The sequence below is a fragment of the Astatotilapia calliptera genome, chromosome 20 (assembly GCF_900246225.1).
Source record: "Astatotilapia calliptera chromosome 20, fAstCal1.2, whole genome shotgun sequence".
Classification (NCBI taxonomy): domain Eukaryota; kingdom Metazoa; phylum Chordata; class Actinopteri; order Cichliformes; family Cichlidae; genus Astatotilapia; species Astatotilapia calliptera.
Genome location: NC_039321.1, coordinates 30,696,032 through 30,716,629, shown reverse-complemented (window position 1 = coordinate 30,716,629; position 20,598 = coordinate 30,696,032). Strand labels below are relative to the sequence as shown.

General features: G+C 41.5%; 1 protein-coding gene across 2 annotated transcripts in view; it reads right to left on the bottom strand.

The window, feature by feature from the left end:
- Positions 1–20,598, bottom strand: part of cacna2d3a (calcium channel, voltage-dependent, alpha 2/delta subunit 3a) — a 130,188-nt gene that overhangs the window by 86,715 nt on the left and 22,875 nt on the right. For both annotated transcript variants that reach the window (XM_026155216.1, XM_026155217.1), the window contains exon 3: positions 14,957–15,073. In XM_026155216.1, the coding sequence (XP_026011001.1) occupies positions 14,957–15,073 (117 nt within the window). The remainder of the gene's footprint in view (positions 1–14,956; positions 15,074–20,598) is intronic.

Here is a 20,598-nt window from a genome sequence, read left to right as displayed (position 1 = left end):
TCTAATGAGAATAATCATCCTTCAGAAGCAGACAAGCTGATGCTACTGTTTGCAAATGAAAGACAATCATGGAAAATTAACAATTTTAAGAGATGGAGTTTATCATATAAAGCAGAAAAAGTAAGAGGCCCCCTTCTATCCAATTAACAGTTTCAGCACTACTGAATGTAGAGTCACTACAGAAATGTTCATTCTTTCTTTTGTTTTTGTGGTAGCATAAAATTGTTAAATGCATAAAATTGTTAAATGCATAAAATTGTCATTTTTGCATTATCCAATTTGTCCATTTGTGCTCAGAGCTTACAAAGTCAAAACATTTAACTTAAGACAGTTTATCCACTTTGTCTCATCCTGGACGGTGGTTCTGACACTCACAGTCCTTGGCTTCCTTCTTTCTGATCATACAGTCTCAAGATGGTGGATTTGGGGTAAAACTCTCCATGGATGGTCAGAAGCTTTCTTTTTCTTCTGTCTCCTGCTTTGACCAGCTTATTATAGCAGTGGGTATCTGATTGCCAGCAAGGCGTAGGTGTTGATTGCCTGGATCTTGTTCTTCCCATTCAGCTGACTTCTCAGGAGTTGCCTTATTCTCTGCAGTATTTGGTGGTTGCAGCTTTCCTAGTGGTTCCCATTTGCCTGTGGGATTCCCAGGTACTTGTAGCTGTCCTCGATGTCTGCAACGTTGCCTTCTGGTAGTTCGACCCCCTCAGTTCTGACTACCTTCCCTCTCTTTGTTACCATCCAACTACACTTCTCCGATGTCATTTCTGTTGACACTTAGTGGTGTTGATCAGTGAAGTCTCGTTCGCTCCTGGCATGTAGAGGAGGTGGCTGACAATTGCTCCATTCCGTAGTCGGTATCTGTATCTTGTCAGTGAGTCTTGTCTTCTCACTGAGAGGGTTTAGGCCTATGTAGAACAGCAGTAGGGACAGAGCATCTCCTTGGTAAATCCCGCACTTGATGGTGATTTGTGCTGTTGGCTTGAAGTTGGCCTGTAGTGCTTTTTTCCATATCCCCATCAAATTCCTGATGAACCTGTTGATCTTGTATAGTTCTAGGCTTCCAGGATGCATGTGTCTCAGGCTTTCTTGTAGTCAATCCAAGAAGTTTGGAACCACCAGGACTCTCGGCCAATCTGAGTGATCAGGGTAGAAAGGCCTTAATCAAAAAAGTGACCAATACCCTAAAGGCCACTCTGACAGAGCTCCAGTATTGCTCGTGGAGAAAGGAGAACCTTCCAGAAGGAAAACTATTTCTGCATTACTCCACCAATTTGGCCTGTATCGTAGAGTAGTCAGTAGAAGCCACTCTAGTAAACATCACCTGAAGGACTCTCAGAATATGAAAGACAAAATTCCCTGGTCTGATGACGCATTGGCCAAATGATGAGTTACCCACTCATCATTTGGCCAATGCTGTCCCCACAGTGAAGCATGGTGGTGGCAGCATCATGCACTCTGGAAGTCCGACTACGCAAAGGTTCATTTTCCAACCGGACAATGACTCTAAGCACGCAGTCATGATAAAAATGGAGTGATTTCAGGACCACTCTGGGCCTAGCTAATCCCCAGACTTGAACCCAATTAAACATCTCTGGAGAGATCTGCCAGTAATGCTGCCCATGCAACGTGATGGAGCAAGAGCCAATTTACAAAGAAAAACGGGAGAAACTGCACAAAAACAGGTGTGCCAAGCTTACAGCCTTATACTCAAAAAGACTTGAGGCTGTGCTGCCAAAGGTGCTTCAAATAATTGCTAAGCAAAGGCTGTGAATACTAATGCACATGTCTTTTAAAAAAAATAAATTTTGAAGACTTTTAAGCCTTTTTTTCTCTTTCTCATTATGGGATGTTGTGTGTGGAAATGTGAATTGAAAAACGGACTCTCCCCTTTGACCCTTTGTCCAAAGGCCAAGCAAATATTTTAACCCCACACCTTGTTAAGTGAAGTAGGCGTGTTGTGTTATTTTAATGTCTTTCAGAACACCAAACATTAACTAAAAAAATTCCAAGTCTTGCATTAAATTCACTTAACAGATAGTTTATAGATATAATGGTTTAAACCATAAGAAAACCTTAGTCAGCTGCTTTTTCTCCCCTTCGGTTGCCTGAATGGATCCATAAAACTGTCTCTGAATTGTCTTTAGCTGGGTCCACAAAATGTGAGTTGATGATTATATTTTTTGAGAATTAGCCATGCCTTAAAGCAGTTCAAAGTCCAAGGTGTTTGCCCTGCAGAGCCCAAATTCATAATTTTACTCAAAGGTTACTCATGTTTATCTTTGCTTTTGTTACAGTTTAACAGACAGAATAACGAGCATTTATGTAACTGCTGGTTATCAGATCATTAGCATGATAAATGCATGGCAAGAACTCCAAGTAATATTATACTCTGTCAGCACTCACTTGAATCACTCGGGTAAAACTAATATAATGTAATCACGTATAATTAAAGTTGCTGACCTGTCCAACTCTTACACCAGGGGCTTAGGTCCAGTAATGCCAGTGAACAACTCTTTTAACGCGTCCACATTTAGATAGCTCCAGTCATCGGTGTTAAAAATGGAAATTAACTGTTGAGAGGTCTTAACAGTTATTCTCACTAAGTAGTCTAACGATGGCTGAGAACTGAAGACAAAACTTTAAGGGCCTCTGGTGTTAGTCATGATGATTTAAGACATAACTGCGCCCTTACAGCCTTGATCCCTTACCAAGGAAGATTCTTAAGAAACTAAAAAAGTACCAATTGATAGCATATGCTAGCTTTTTAAACAGGTGTAGTAGATCTGCTGATGTGTACAAAGTACTGGAGGAACAGTTTAAGAGAGAAAAAGATTCTCATGCATGTGCGCATTTTTTAAAAATGAGCACAATTTGGAGTAACCTTGTTTTTGGGGTGTTTTTTGTCCATTAAAATAAATATTGTGTTGTGAGGAGCTTTTAGAAGAATTCTCTCAGTATAAAGAAGCAGGACTAGAAACTGGCTTTTCAGGCCGAGAGCAGCAGGACTGACTCTCAGGAATCTCGATTCAACACACAAACACAGACACACACAGCAATGCTTCCTCATACATCTTTCTACTGATGCACATTGTAAGTTCTTATCGCAAGTAATTTCTCTCTTTCACAGCTGGTCCTGATGTCTATGAGTTTTAGTAATAGACTTCCATTTCACATTTCCATTCAAATGGCTTTACCAGTAAAACTCCTGCAATCAGCCAGCTTATTTCAGCCAGGCCATGTGCTGCTGCGCTTGTGTGTTGCGCTGCTGCGCTTGTGTGTGCAGGCAGACGGTTTTTGGAAGTGAACGCTGTAATCTAGAGTCCAACCAATCATTTTCTTCACCATAGCAACACACCTGGCCATTGCGTACTGTTGCATATCATTCTATGCTTCATTCTAGTTGGCTATTGATTATGTATACATGTGTTCAACCTTCTTTATGATCTCTGAGAGGCTGAGAGAGAGAAGCAAGGCAGAAAGGACCTGGATGTCTTCTTTCTGTGTGTGTGTGTGTGTGTGTGTGTGTGTGTGTGTGTGTGTGTGTGTGCAGGTACATTTGCTGAGAACTCGAGGAACAAACAAAGATAAGGACGGTGAAATAAAGGGAGGATGAAAGAGGAATGATAGAATAGCATTCTCTGAAGGTCTGATCACTTAGCCTCACACTCCCAACAAAATGTCAGCTGCTGCTTGCAAAAGCCATTGTCGATACAAACATACTTGTCAGCATTTGTGAGTGGGTAATGGTCTGTTTTTGTGCGTGCGTGTGAGTGTTAATCGTTTTCTCAGCTCACACCTTGAAGTATTAGCTCCTTGACCTATTCTGCTTCTTTTGCAAATGTCAGTCCTTAAACATGTGCAAGTATGCATGTACTATATGCGTCATGAGTCCATGAACTGTATGCATGTGTGTCCATGTATAGAGTTATAAGGTAACCTGAACTCCAATCAGAATTGAGCCTATTAATCTGGTTCAGACAAAAATTATTGGATTTAAGTGTTACAAAGCATTACATTTTCTCAAGGAATACATTAAGGAATATATGGCTTGTTGTAATTTCTGCTCTACTGCACTCTACCGAACATTTGAACACTTATTTTCTACCTCTGGTAATCAGTTCTGACATATTATTAATGCAGTTTAACTTACCAAGCAATAAGATGGGACTAAAAGCTCTAGGGGAAAAATAACTTGCATAGTAGCAGGGAGTCTCTCAATTGGAAAAACACATTAGAGATAAGTAGATACTCCTTACTCCTGTGAATTTCAATTCCCCCATATCACCAGGATGAACACTCCAGGTGGCGTGTTTATCTTTGTGTGCATGTTGCGTTGCTGTGGGCGTACACAAGGTAGCATGCTGTCTGATTGCGTGCGTTCGTGTGTGTCTCGCAAAAATTCAAATGAGCCTGCCATGTCTTTTTGTCAATAGATGGTCCTGCCAAAATGTATGATGCAGTTTAAAAAGAGAGGAAATTACTTTTCTTTTCAAACCATTCTGTCGAGGCTTTGCTTGGTATGAGATGACAGTAATAATTAAACTGACGCAGCAACAGCCCTTTTGCCTCTTTGAAAACACACGCCCTTATACGAGCACATTCGCTTTCACCGCTGCCAGAGTAAAAAGCTACATGTACAGTGCTAACAGGACCTGCTATGGTAACGGGACAGGGCTCTTAGTTACTAGAAAAGAAAAAATTCCCCCCAAAAACGATGGCATTTCTATTAAGAAAGATATCTGTTTTATTAAATGTAATTTGACAGTGTGCTTAGATTTACATGTTACATTTTAATTAAGATCTATTTAGATCGAGTGTCTTTAAGCTTGAGCGAAACCTTGCTTGTCTAATGGTTCCCAGATCTCTAACGTAAATAAGTGATGTCTTCCCACTGAATTAAACAAAAATTTCAACACTTTCCATCCCACCCACCTCCATCCGCCCCCTCTTTTTTCCTGACATTTGGACTCATCTACCCCCTTTCATTATCTGACATCGTGTGATTATGATTTGCCTAACAAAGGATTCAGTTTGTTTACACTTTCAAAAGTTCAGAAACGATCCCCCTCATTTAACTGTCAGCGTGATTGGCTTATTGTTGTTCTTGCGCCGTGCTTGCTGTATTCCGAGTTTCCTGACGGATGAAGCCGCTGACCTTAGCAAATGCCTATCCATTATGAAGGCAACACTAAAGCTGTGAAAGTTAGCTGTCATATATAGCTGAGCTATGCTAAGAGCCACAGTCAGAGAAGCAGAGGAAGGATGGATGGGGTGGTCACATACATTATTGACTGGTAACGGAAGTCTCTGACTTTTTTAAAGCAGTACATTAAGCCTTGCCTCAGGATGTTCCCTCCACCAAAAAAGGGAGGGCAGTGGCCTGAATCTGAATGCTCTCCAGAGGTAACAAAGAACAAGACCACATCAACTACAGCTCTAAATAGACTCACATAAAAAGCATTCCCTAAGGTCCTGTGTGCTGTTGCTTCAACACACATTTGTACTTCGGAGTACAACTTAACTTCCCATTTGTCCTGTAACCATCTTTGGAAGTTAGAAGTTATTGCAGAGATCTGTCCATAGAGTAGCAGAGTTGCTACCCAATAAAAGTTAAATATCAGGATCAGAACCTAAAATTATATCTATTTATCAGCCCTGTTTGAATTACATATTTTTCTCTAATATAATGGCATGAATAGATAAAATTATAAATATGTCCACGTGATATAAACAAATAAAGTACGCTAAGCTAGTGCAGTTAAAAAACGTGCACATACATAGCTCTGTCTTGGATATAAAAGGAAATGCTAACTAAGCCTTGGCCTGCGAGTCCTTCGTGTCTTGTTTCTGCCATAGTCCTGAGCTCAGGTGAGAAAGCTTGGCTTGGGACGACCCGTCAATAGCACTAGGGACAGCAATTTTGTCAAACCAGCCAGGGAAGACTTGCAGAATCAACAAAATGGAAAAAGTGCCCTGTGACACTTCTTCTCCGTTTTTATAAGGCAAGCGACTGGAGCATGATGGAGAGACCGAAGGGAAACAAAATAAAAGGAAAAGTGAAAAATAGAGGGAATGACAGAGATGAAGGGACACGGCGTGTTTTGAAACATCAAGTCCCAATAATCAATAGCTCAGCAGTTCTGCTGACTGAAAGGGAATCTAAAGTGCAGCCCTGTTACCCGATCCCTGCACCACCTCACCCTGGTCTTTGTTTCGTGTTTCAGTTTCTTGCTTAGGCCAAACTTTTGACTCATCTTTTCTTCTTGGCATTCCCCTTAGCCATGCACGCTCATTTCATTGTTCAAGACATGAAATCCATTAATGATAATTTTTTTGGTGACAGGGAGGAGAAGGACATCCACTGGCCTGCCATGCCTCGTCATTAACAGTGATCACTCTCAACAGAAATGCATGATTGAAAATAATCTTAGACTGAAGATCAACAGTGAATGAAACAACGTAACAATGGCAAAAGTGCAGATAACTGTAGTGATCATTTAAGCTACATATATAATTAAAAACAGTAAAAACAAAAAAAGGTAGAACTTTCAACTGTTTTTAACTCAGGTCAGTTAAACTCAGTATTATTTATAAAGTACCAATTCACAACAACAGTCACCTCAGGGCACTTTCTATTGCAACGTACAGATCCTACAGTAAGAAGGAAACAGGAAGAAGGCTTCAGCAGCATGCTCATTAGGAGTTTGATGCTAACAAGAATTTGTTTTGACACATGTCATATTTAGATTGCATTGCAAGACTTTTTCTTCTAACGGCAATCAACATTTGGTGTAATTTCACAATCATTTGAGACGTAGCATTCAGCTGATCATCACTTAAATATTTAAACTTATTTAGTTTTAGTTTTGTCAGTAATTTTCAATATTTTATTGCTTAGACCAGGTCATCACCCAGAGCACACTTTTCAACACGTTTACAACAATACACGAAAATGAGTATGTAAGGGCAAATTTTGGATTTTATAAATAAATCAATCCAAAAAAAAATACCCGAAATTGGTGCATCATCAAAATCTACAGCTGCACTTTGAGTACATATGATGATTAGGGCTGCCACAAACGATTATTTTGATAGTCGACTAGTCACCGATTATTTTTGCGATTAGTCGACCAATCAGATCATCATCCATTGGACGTAAAACGTACAGCTTATTGCACCAGCAGCATCTGCTCTTATATTTATTAAATTTTAATGAAATTTGCAGATTGTCTCGGTGAAGTTTAATAAACTCCTTGCTATCTAAAATATAACAGGACACCGGAGTAAATTCTTGAGCATCTCACACTTCTGATAATCAGCTGTCTGCTTGACGTTTATTCAGCTGTGTAAAAACTTTAACTTTAATCTCAGACAAACCGATTTACTCAGGAACAAATAAAATACTAAAGAAAGTCAAACAATAACATTTGTAAGTTATCTAAGTGACTTATATATCATGTTTAACCTGAGTAGCGAAAGACGGCGGTGGGTTTGAAAACGATTTGCCGAGAGTCCGGTGTTCTCACGGCTCTAGTTAGCCTAGCCCCCGGCTAGCTATGGAGCTAGTGGGTAACAGACGTCTCCGAAAACGTCGGAGCGCTTTTGAAAATATGCGGTGTCCTGATAAACTGAGCAGATATTTGAGGTTTACACAGCTACATTCTCGCCTGAAAATATGTTAAACATTTATTTTGTGGCCCAGAAAGAATAATAAGAGTAATATTAAAACTAACTAGCTGCCGCCATTGTTGGAAACTGAGCAGGGCCGCGATGGGCCGCGCTATGAATTCTGGGATAGTTTGGGCCACGAAGTATACACCCGACCCATCCTTCAAATCTGGGGAAATGAAGGACGCATTTGTCGGAGTCTTCGGATTTGGACCGTCTTCGTCGTGTCACTGTAACGTAATCGGCCTACAAATGCGGCACAGGAGTTCAAGTTCAAGTTCAAGGTTCTTTATTTGTCACATGCATAGTTATACAAGTATAACACACAGTGAAATGTAGCCTGACACGCTCCTCGACATGTGCAAAAATTGGGGGGGTGTAGAGGAAGAACATTATACATATATATATATATATATATATATATATATATATATATATATATATATATATATATATACATACATACATATAGTATATACACTGGGTGAATGTGCAGTAGTAGCAGCAAGCAGGTGAATTCTGTACATTAATATGAATAGACATCTGACTATTTTACAGGATAGACAATATAAACATATTTAAAATGAAAGGAATTGAAATGTACATTGTGCCTTGGTTTAGTGTCTGGAAGAGTCCTGTCTCAGTCAATTATAGATGATGTGAGAGGGCGGGTGTGTGTGTTTAGGGCACGGATGGCTTGGGGCTAGAAGCTCCTCTTGAGTCTCTCTGTCCTTGCCCGGAAGATGCGGAACCTTCTACCAGATTGCAGAAGTTGGAACAGTTTGTTGCCAGGATGGGACGGGTCCTTCAGTATCTGCGCTGCTCTAGTCCGGCATCTCCTGGTGTAGGTGTCCTGAAGCGGGGGGAGAGCAATCCTGCAGCAGCGTTCTGCTATATGGATCACTCTCTGGAGAGCTTTTTGGTCCTTCACACAGCTGTTCCCAAACCACGATGTCATGTTCTGTGTGAGGATGCTCTCCACAGCACCTGTATAGAAAATCCTGAGGATCTTTGGAGAGACCCTGAACTTCCTCAGTTGTCGTAGGTGGTACAGGCGCTGCCTAGCCTTTTTGGTCTGGACCTGAATGTGGGCAGCCCATGTCAGGTCTGAGGAGATGTGGACACAAAGATACTTGAAGGACTGCACCCTCTCCACTGGCGCTCCATTGATGATGATGGGCTTGTAGTCTCTGTGCTGACCCCTTCTGAAGTCCACCACCAGCTCCTTGGTCTTGCTGACGTTCAGCTGGAGGTGGTTGTCCTGGCACCACGATGCCAGATTCTTCACTTCATCCATGTAGGCCGCCTCATCGTTGTTGGAGATGGCACCCAACACCACTGTGTCGTCAGCAAACTTCACAATGGTGTTGGAGCCATGGGTGGCCACACAGTCTGAAGTGTAGAGGGAGTAGAGCAGTGGCGAGAGGACACATCCCTGAGGTGCTCCTGTGTTGATGGTGATGCTGTTGGAGAAGCACCTGCCCACCCTCACCACCTGAGTTCTGCCAGTGAGGAAGTCCAACACCCATGCACACACGGCTGTTAAGTCCCAGATCCCTCAGCTTTGTGAACAGTCTGCAGGGCACTATTGTGTTAAACGCTGAACTGTAATCAACAAACAGCATTCGCACATAGTTACCCTGTTTCTTGTCCACGTGGCTGAGAGTGGTGTGTAGGACGTGGGCGATGGCATCCTCTGTGGATCTGTTGGATCTGTAGGCGAACTGCAGCGGATCTGTGGTGTCTGGGATGGAGGAGGAGATGATGTTCTTCAGCAGCCTCTCAAACACCTTCATTACTACTGAGGTCAGTGCAACTGGCCGGTAATCGTTCAGGGATGAGGGGTTGCTGTTCTTGGGCACAGGGATGATGGTGGATCTTTTGAAGCATGTGGGGACCACAGACTTCGCCAGGGACTCGTTGAAGATGTAAGTGAACACACCTGCTAGCTGGTCAGCACAGCAGCGCAGCAGACGGCCGGTGATGCCGTCTGGCCCCGCCGCTTTCCTTGTGTTCACTCTCCTCAGTGCCGCTCGGACGTCATGCTCCGCGATGCTGGTCACCGGTCTCTCGCTGATGACGTCACTGTCCTCGGTAATCAGGCGGTAGATAGCATTAGCCGCCTGGCTAACCTCGAAACGGGCGTAGAACCGATTCAGCTCGTTGGTGAATGCAGAGTTGGCGTTGATCGGCGCAGTGTCCCTGGCTTTGTAGTCCGTAATGGTGCGTAGTCCGTGCCACATACTCCGTGTGTCGCCCTGGTGGAAGCGGGACTCCACACGTTCCCGGTACCTGCGTTTGGCATCTCTCACCGCGCGCCGCACGCCGTATGATGCCGCTTTGTAGGCGCTCATATCGCCAGTGGCGAGACCCGCGTTGTAGGAGGCGGTCCTGGCGTTCCTGGAGGATGCGGTTCCTGAATTTGTACACAGCTACGATACCGGACACAGCTTCTTCTTCTTCGGGGTTTAACGGCAGCTGGCATCCTTGTACATGCAGTGCTGCCATCTTCTGTTTCAGTCCGTTATTACTAGAGATGGCACGATACCACTTTTTTATGTCCGATACCGATACCGATATCATAGATTTGGATATCTGCCGATACCGATATGAATCCGATATAGTGTTTTTTAATCAACAAAACTGTTTTTTAAATATCTTGCTGCATTTTGTATAAGTTCATACTCAAGTTTAAAACAACAACTACACTAAAGCTATTCTGTTATACCTGTATGCAAAAAAAAATATTTCATAGTTCAGCAATACTGATCAATCTAATAAACTTAAACCTGCACCATCCTCCCTATTCTGGTATTTTAAAGAGTACTTAGCATAAATATTAAGCAACCTAACTAATAGGGTTCCAACTCCCAGCAACAACAAAAATAAATAAATAAAAAATAGGGAACCACCCCTCACGCTCCACCTCATGATGCTTAATCGACATAATCAACCTTAATTTGATGCAGTGTGAAAAAAAATGCACAGAAATCAATTATTTTTCAAGAAATATTAAATAGATTCAACATCTTTCTTCAACAAAATTGCAGACTGCACAGATGGTACCTTCCCAAAGGAAAAAGTACTATAGCTTACTAGGGTATATATATTAGACTTAATAGTCACTATATACAGTAATTGACTTCTATTCATTTTACATCAAATTAAAACTTTGGGTGTCAGATAATTATTTATTAAAAGCTAGACATTTTAAATGAGAATAAGAAAGAAAAGTATGTCTTTGTGCCCCCTTTTCCCTGTTCATGCCCTATCGGCCCCCCTGGCTAAACTTTGCTAGATCCGCCCCTGCACAGTTACCAGCGTCAGCTAGAAAAAGATCCTCGAGTAGAAAGTAATATTAAATACATTCTAACAACAGCTGATCAAGCTTAAACGTGCTGCTGTTGTTCAGCCACTGGTTTCCTCTTTCTGGTGCAAAGTGGACCAAAAACAAACCAGAGAGACGGACTCGCGACAGAAAAGCCGATCAGCTGATCGTTAAGCAGTTTCATGATTGAAGTAGCAGCAAGAAGAGGCAGTCGCTTGTTAAGCTTAACGCAGGAATGCTTTACAAACATTCAGAGATGGACTTACACACTTGCTTTACTTCTCTCGGGGATAACTTTGTCGGAGATGAAATGCCGGGTTGCTAGCGAAGCTCCACATGCTATCCAGACCACCGACAGGTCCCGCATGCCACAGCCGCTCTATCACGTGATGCATACTGCTCTGACGTGCTAACGTTCTGAGGTGAGTTACGGCGTGTTGCAAGTTTTGTGAGGTGCTTTCGTGATATTTAATGGATCGGATTACATTTTTTTATTTTTCTCCGATATCCGATCCAGTAATTTAGGTCAGTATCGGACCGATACCGATACGTAATATCAGATCGGTCCATCTCTAGTTATTACACTCTTAAATCCTACTACTTATTCCTGCTTCTTTTGGGATCTTACAAAGCTTCAAACAATGCGTCCACTATGACATTAGTCGTCGACGTAATCGTGACTAGTCGACTAATCGTGGCAGCCCTAATGATGATAGATATTTCTTTGCCATCAAGAGAGCAGGAAATTATGATTTGCTAAGCAAATAATTAGGCAGACATATGATGAAAGGTTCATCTGTGTGAACCCCAAGTGAAAGTGTTTAAGTGTTAGCATCAGTTATGACCAGTTTTCCATACAGTTAGTATAAAATATACATTAATTGGTTATTAACTGTTAGGTGATGATCGAATGATTTTACTCATCTTAGAATATAACATATATTGTTGTCATTGTCCTTATTTATTTAAATAATCGGTTACATTTCTTTAAAAAAATGTGAGTATTAAGTCTCACCTGTTGGGAAAAACATTTTAAATCAAATTATTTCCCGCAGAGGATGAGAAATGCTAACTTCAACATTAACATTCAAAGTACATTTCAGCAATAAGAAAATTAGATATCATAGGAGGTTTTACTGGCTGAGAAATTTCACTTCCAATCCCATGTTTGCCTTTTATTTTTAGCCTACAACATTGCAAACGTTCTGTACTCTGCACTAGTAATCAGGATGAGGACTTCAGAGGCAGAGTTGCCACAGGTAAATGATATCAGCAGGTACAGAGCAGAGACCGAATGCCATTACAGGAGAAACAGCCCTAGCAGCGAGGCATCCACTCTGCTTTGAAGTGCATTTGTCACATGAAACACAGCCATGCTTGACTTCAAAGGGGGGCATTACAATAGCTCCACGCCTTTCAACTTTGATAACAACGTGTTCGCTCTTTCTTTAACCGTCTGCTGTTGCCACCATTTTCAGTCTGAAGACGAGCATTTTTTGTTTTATTGTTTTTTTTCTGGAGCGACAGAAATAGGAGAGGAATTGCGGTCTGCGAGACAATGATAATATCCAACTTCCACAGGAACTGATGAAGGTAACAGCAATTAAAAATAACAATGGCGGGCTAACATGCAAGCCACGCAAGTGTCTGTGGATTTACAGCACATACAAAAGCTAGACACGCAGACATGCAGTACATAATGTCCTTTAAAGTCTACATCGAAGAACTGTTTGATTGCCCTTTTTGTTTGTTGTATATGAGTGCAATTAAATCTGCCAAAGCAACTACAAGAACGAACTGCTCCCACCAGGTTTTGTTAAATCAGTGCAAATATGAGAGGAGAAAGAAAATAGACACCAATGCCATTAAACAGCAATTCAAGAACACACAGTTCTACATACATTACTGTGTAAAAGGTTTCACCTGCCATAGAAGAAAGATCATGCAGTAATGACAGCCATGCTGGGTTCCTACTTCACTCGCCAAGATGCCTGCTTTGAAAATGTTGAGTAATTTAGGTTACATTTAAAATAATATTTCAGTACCCAAATTAAAAAAAATATTTTGAAAATTAGGAACAAAATTACCGGAAAAACGATCTCTCTAAGGCGCATTTAAAGCCAAATGAAATCAATGCTCATACACATGCTTTTACAGGTGCACGCTTTCACAGCAACAGACGCTGTTGTCTCTCAGCAGGTGGCGGTGAGCGATAAAGAGGGGAAATCGACGTGGAGACGAGGAGATAAAACCACGTTGACGGACAGGGCAGAGCACCTGCACGGAAATTGAATCGCTGAAGCGCCACATATACTTTAGTAAAAAGCAGAGACGTGGGAAGAGGCGGAGCAGAGAAGGGAGAGACAGACAAAGGAGAGAGGGATGGCTTAAGGACAGCTGTGGGAGTGCACGCTAGGCCAGACAGATGAGAGCTCTGGTAATAAAGAGAAAATGGAGCAAGATGGGAAAGAAGAAGGAAAAAAGGACTCATCGATGCGTCCATTATATGGCTGAAACAAACAATTCATCACGAGGCCAAGACCAAAAGGAGGTGAAATGAAATCGTGGCTAACAAAGGTTAAATTTACACCTTATTTTCCCACACGCAAATGCTTCTTTCAAATGATTTTCTCTAACATTTCTATCTCTCTTCCTCTCAACAACTTGTTCCCTGTCTAAAAACGTACCGGGCACCCCGTGATCTTCACATCGATCCCCACAACTTTTACTTCATACAGATACAAACACACAAACTCCCACAAAGCCTACTGAGATGCACAATTGTCAGGCATCCAGCATCCAGACAGGGACTTTCAAGAAGCCATTAACTGGCTGAACCTCATGTCTCCGTGGATTTTACAGAATCCCAAGGAAGCACACAGACATCTAATCTCTCGGTCATAAAATACAATTATGTAAGCTTAATCTTCATGTGGAGCACATGGCATTTGGTTGAAATACAAAACAATGTTCATTATCATTAGAAAACTGATTCATTCCTTTGTTTTTCATTACAGAATTCAATGACAGTAGAAATATTCAATTAGAAGCTTGCCTTCATGCCAGCAAATGCTGTATATGAGTAGGAGTGATATTTTTGAAATGCCAGATGACGCACAGCAGTTGGAAATACATAATCTTTTCTATGTCCACATATGGAAATCTGAACATTTTAAGGGTGATTATAACACTGCAAAACAAGCACCATTATGCAACCTAAGCAGGAAACGGTACCATACATAAGACGTGGAAATGGCTTAATTCTATCTGCACGCCTCTCACTCACTCACTTCCTTTAGGCGTGCATCCTCTGACCAAATTCTCAGAAAAAAATCCAATTTCTGTTAACAGCACCATGTTGTCCTGATAGGATCAGTCACCTGGAGCGAGAGACCCAGCCAAAGAGGCAGCGCACTGTGGACGCGCTGCCACATTGTGCAGTGCGCCTTACAGCACTGACACACACAACATCCACAGACATGAAAACGACGTTGGATTAATGCACCAACAATATACGGCCAAGTTTACTTAAAAATAGATGCTTACAGTGTCAAACTACAAATGATATAAAACATGATTTTGCACAAGAACCATCAATACAAAAACATCTTCATGTGTGCAAAGTTAAAAAAAAAGAAATGCATATATATCATATACATATATAGATCAGATGGAGGTTAAAGTCAGAGGACTTGTGAAGGGGCAGTGGGCAAGGCTGGTTATACTTGCACTCAGTGCCTGTATCTCAGGGGGCTGAAGTCTGTCTAGTCTGCCTTTTGCTTCACCTATTCTTGGATAGTCACTCCTTCACATATCACATCACAAAGACTTGAACATATAGAGCTAAAAAGTCTCTCTCTCTTTGCAGTTTTGACATCATTGTTATTTGTTGAGATAATTTGGGGGTTTATTCAAGTTGTTTGTGTGATGGATGAAAATTAACGTAGGGAAACATACCTTCATCGCCTGAGCTTTCTTGTGAAACATCTCCTCCATGTTCTCTGCCAGCCTCTTAACCAGCCGCAGACCATCGATCTCTTCCACCCGTACTGCCCGCTCAAACTCCTTGTATTTCTGACAGGAAAAAAAAAAACACACAATCATGCAATGTTCTTGTGTTTCTGACATTAGGTCACAAAATCATGTTCTGAGTCTACAGTGACCGCAACACAAAAACGCTTTCGTTCCACTAAATCCTGTCAGCAGATTCAGGGATATGCGTAACATGCAACACTATATGAACTCATGTATATCTATGATACTTAACACTGTTTTGCTGAAACCTTAGCTAGGGTAAGGAAAGTAAGATAATCCCGCAATCTTTTAGGTTGTAATGGCTTTAAGGTCTTCCAATGATACATTATGAGTATTGAAAGCATTAACACGAAGAATGTATATTTTTATATGTACAGTACAAACACACAAAGTCTTAAGCAATCTTACATTTTTTTTATATTTTGCTAAGAAATGGGAATTAGGTACAGTGATTGATTGAAATGTGCAAATATACATGGACATAATATAAAAGGCAAAAACAGAGCTTGTACAATACTAATAAGCTTTAAAGTAGGGCTGTTCATATAACGATATATATCGGATGACGATATAAAAACGTCTATCGTTTCATTTTACGCTATCGTTTGTTTCGTGGTGTCGCAAAATAAACTGTTTACGGCAATATTTGTTCATGGTTTTGATGGTCCCGTTACAACTTATGTCTAAAAATGTATCGTTTCATGCATCTGTTAAAACACTCGACTCCAGCTACACGACGCGCAGCTGGAAACACTTCACGCAAGTCGAGCTGCCCGAGATTCACAGAACTTACAGAAAATGTTGCATTTTTGTGATTTATATCGTTATCGAACGATAGATGTTTTATATCGGGATATGAGATTCTGGTCATATCGCGCAGCCCTACTTTAAAGTCAACATTTTATTTGAACACCTTTACTCTTCAACACAGCCTGAAATCTCTGTTAGGTTTATATTGTTGGATTGCCATGTTAGAAATATATAACCATATATTCTTAGAGGTGTATGATCGATTGTGTAGTGATAGGATGTGAGATCCTTAGCAGTCTGCAAAGACACTCTGGCATACACACTCATCCTAAGGTCATGAGAGAGGTCGTACCTTCTTTTACTGTTTTATGGTACGTAAACACATCCATGTCTGTTTAAGTGCCTTTTGTTTAGACGAACTGCTGGACTTCCAGGCCCAGCAGATTTAGGGGAGTCGTTCATGGGGTCACATCTTGACCCCCCCCACACACACACACGCACACACACCTGCACAAATACACAGACGGTACTCTTTGTTCACATGTATGCCTACGTAAGACGTCATATGTTAATGAATCCATGCATATTCATGTAACCACAATAAAGAGCAGTGCTACGAGGGGGCTAACTGAGAGCGACCGGGGTTCGAGCGGCAGGAACGGCGCTCGTCACGGTTCTCTCCCTCGTGCACGAGACTACCCAAAGAGTTCAGCCTGGTGTCTGATGCTTTTGCTGTTGTAGTAGAATTGTCTTGGCGTTCCAGCAATAAGTTTCTGCTAGATGAACCTATCAATCTCTTAGACAAGATTTCTTTTTTAGGTCGGTTTCGTCGGGTCAGTTTTCCAGGCTTCTTGAAGGACATTAAAAGCTTCTCGTTAGATGTTTGCTGCCTTTCGTTCTGTTCTCCGTCATGATGATCCCACACTGCTTCAATAATGTTGAGATTGGGGCTCTGAGGAGGCCAGTCCACAGCTGACAGTGTTCCAGTGTGCGTTTCTATATCTTGGTAATTTAGATAAGATCCCCAACATCACTGGCTAAAATGCAGCCCCAAGCCATGACCCCCCACTGTGTTTTAGAGATGGCTGTAGATACTCTCTCCTGACCTCCTTATGAACATAGTGATGATAATTTGAACCAGGAATGTGAAAGTTGGATTCATCACTCCATAAGACCTTTGCCACTCATTTCAAGGCCGTTTCAGTTCTTGTGCATTTGGCCCCCGCCTGTTTCTACTCGTTTCCCTTCCCTGTCAATGATTTCTTAATAGCCATCCTTGCATTAAGACTATTTCTGATAAGGCTTTAGGAATCAGTAAATAGATCAATCGAAGGGCCAAATGGATCTCTTAGGTCCTGTGTCAGCTTTATGCAGCATTTCTTCCTATTTCTTAAGGACATGACTGTCAGATACTGTTCATCTGATGGGGATAGTTTGTTTAGGCCTGCCACTTCAGTAATCCTCCACTTGTTAAGTTTACTCAATTTTTTAAGGACACACATGGTGCAAAAATACTATTTTATGCCTGTCATGTGTTTTTTCATGTATTATTTATAGCTTTTTTTCAAAGATTCAGCTAAAGAATGAAAATGGTTAGGTACAATAATTATACTGAAATTGAAAGACCTTTAAAAAGCCTGCAGAACAACTTCTCAAGACCACTTTAAATTGCAAGAAAGTCTGGCTTCTTGGAATCAAACTATAAAGAAGGGTGACTGAAGACTTGACTAAACAGCACTATATGCTTGCAGTTAAAAGGCTAAAATACATATATAAGTGCACAAGCCAAAATCACTCTGGGTATTGTATATATATATATATATATATATATATATATATATATATGAAGGAGGGTCTCTGTTGCCAGGAGGTGCACGGGTAAAATTACACGGACAGAAACAGTTACAATATACGACGAAGGACTAGGTACCAAGTAATAGTTTGCCAACTTCAAATTTGAACGACCACACATTAAGTGCTGATGAACACACCACTGCACTCAGTATCTGCACTTCACAAAATCACGTCATTCTGCTATAAACCTATATTAGGATGCTTAGCTTAACCAGCGCCTTAACTGGGGACAGTGACATTAAGTCTCAGTAATTCCACACCCATACATGTCACATACACATATGCAGAGCTGATCTAAGTTAGGGTGTATATCTGTACAGAGAAAAAGGAGGGAAAAAAGAGCCATTTTTGAAATCTGTGCAAAGCTGCAGGCGGCTGTGTTTCACTCTTGGGGGATTTAACAGAAGATTACCGCCATATCAAATAGCATGCCCTCTCTAATGTTATGCCAACCTGCTTAGATGCATGCTTTAGCTACTCCTGTACAGCAACCACACAAGAGAAGCATAGTGAGGGAAAGAGAGATCATGGTAGGAGGAGAGGAATGAAGACAGCATCACACATTGAAGCAGCAGCTTTTGGATTTAAGCAATCATCTGAAAAACTGCAACTTCAAAACAGAGGGCAACACTTGTTTCATACCAAAACTTTCAAAAATGGTGAATTTCTTTGTAGTCGAGGAATTAGCCAAAATGTGATGATGTGATTTCAGAGAACAAGACTTAAGACAAGTTATTTTATTGTGTATAAACTGTAGATACAATGCAGTGCACCTATTCTTTGACCTGGAACACTGGCCTAGCTACTGAACGCCAAAAAGAGATTGGATGATGGCCATGAATAGCAGAATCTTCCAGTTCTTGCAAAATAGTCCCTTACATCTGGATCAAGTGGCATATAGCTAACAGAAACAGCAGCTTTTACCCCTCAGCCATAAAAGGATGACGGGATATGATCAACACCCTGCTAACCAGCTGAAGTTTGTGAAGGCAAAAACTCGAGAAGCAGGCAATGTGGGAGCTTCACGTAAAAGTCTTGGGCAAGTTCAAATCTCAGTGACCTCAACAAAGGTCAGAGGTCAAGTTTTCCGAAAATCTTTTGAATGCGATAACTTGAGAACAAAGCAATGTAGGATTTTTAAATTTGCGGGGTCTCGGAAGATAATTCCAAGAAGGTCAGTCAGTTCTGAGCTCCTTCTAAAGAGGAGGAATACTGATACATTCTTGGGGACATTCCTGCAGTACCTACATGTTTGCAACACAACAAGGTACTCCCATAACTCTACCTGACTGTGTTGTGGCGAAACATTTTAAGGCAGACATCCACATCAAACAAAGCTATTAGCTACATCGACCTCGTGTCACCAGCAACATCAAGAACCATGCTAGAGCAGTGATTCCCAAAATGTGGGCAGGGACCCCCTGATGGATCACAAAGGTACTGCGTGTGGGCCACAATAATAATAGAAATTGAATTTTAAAATTACTCACAGGTATGTTAAGTTACATATGTATATCATTTCATTTATTTATATAAAAAGTGAATTTGAACAGTTAATAGGAGGTGGTTAGTTTGTGTTACTACTCATTACTCTAAATTTACAGCTCTGATATTGAAGTTTGTCTCTGGTGGCAGGTGGTTCACCCGTTAACACTTTGGATATGACTGGGTGGCAAACAACAAGTGAAGATTTTAGGTTGCGTGGACACAATGGAATATTTTTTAACGGGGGCTGCAGCACTCTTGACTTTGGGAATGGCTGTTGAGTGTTACAGTCACTGGTGGGTCTGCCAAATAAGATTGAAGTCAGCCTGTGAGTACCTGGTTGTAAGGTATACAGAGACAGAATACACAGGGCCTGTGACCAAGACTCCAGCGTGACATTTCCCAGTAGGAGCATTAATGGGTGATCTGATTGTCACTACACTTTCTCCCAGGCTGCAGATGGATGCTTCTTCAAATAATAATAATAATAATAATGGATTGGATTTATATAGCACTTTTCAAGGCACCCAAAGCGCTTTACAATGCCACTATTCATTCACACACTGGTGGAGGCAGCTACGGTTGTAGCCACAGCTGCCCTGGGCTGGGGCTGACTGACAGAAGCGAGGCTGCCATATCGCGGCATCGGCCCCTCTGGCCAACACCAGTAGGCGGTAGGGTAAAGTGTCTTGCCCAAGGACACAACAACCAGGACAGAGAGCCCGGGGATCGGGGATCACTTCAAAGGGCCAAATCAAAACCTACCACAATATTCAAGGTAGAAGGAAGCCCAGCATAGAACCTAGAGCTAATGTTGGCTCTACTTCTGCCAGCGTTGGCATCTAGACATTAACCTGGGCAAGAAACTAAAGTTCGAGGCAAAGACAATTTCACCATGGCCTGGACCAGGCATAATCCCCATGTTAACAATGCAAGATCTCAGAGAGCACATGGATGAGGCTGAGAAGAGAAAGTTCCAGACTTATGGAGGTGTGCGGTCAGCAAGGATACAAACCTGCTGGAAGCCTGTGATGGTAGGCCACAGAGCGTTTGAGGGCATTCCCTTTGAAAGTGTTAACAATACTGGTTATTACTGGTGAGAGGAAGGGAAAGGCCAGACATGCTTCCACAAGGTGGCTTTGGACAAAAGGGCAGATCAGATTAAGGGAAATAGCCAGAGAGATCGAGAGTAACAAGGAAATAAAGAGATGGCAGCAAGATATTTAAGGTTGAAGTTAACAAGTATAGAAATAGGATGATGGAAGAGCAGAAAAATCACAGACAGGCAATACTTAAGCGAAAATTTGTGGGAGGGTGAAATGCTATTTGTTGCAAGTGGACACAGATAGCATACACTAGGTTAGGGCTGTTCATATAACGATATATATACGCTATAAAAACGTCTATCGTTTCATTTTACGCTATCGTTTGTTTCATGGTGTTGCAAAATAAACTGTTTACGGCAATATTTGTTC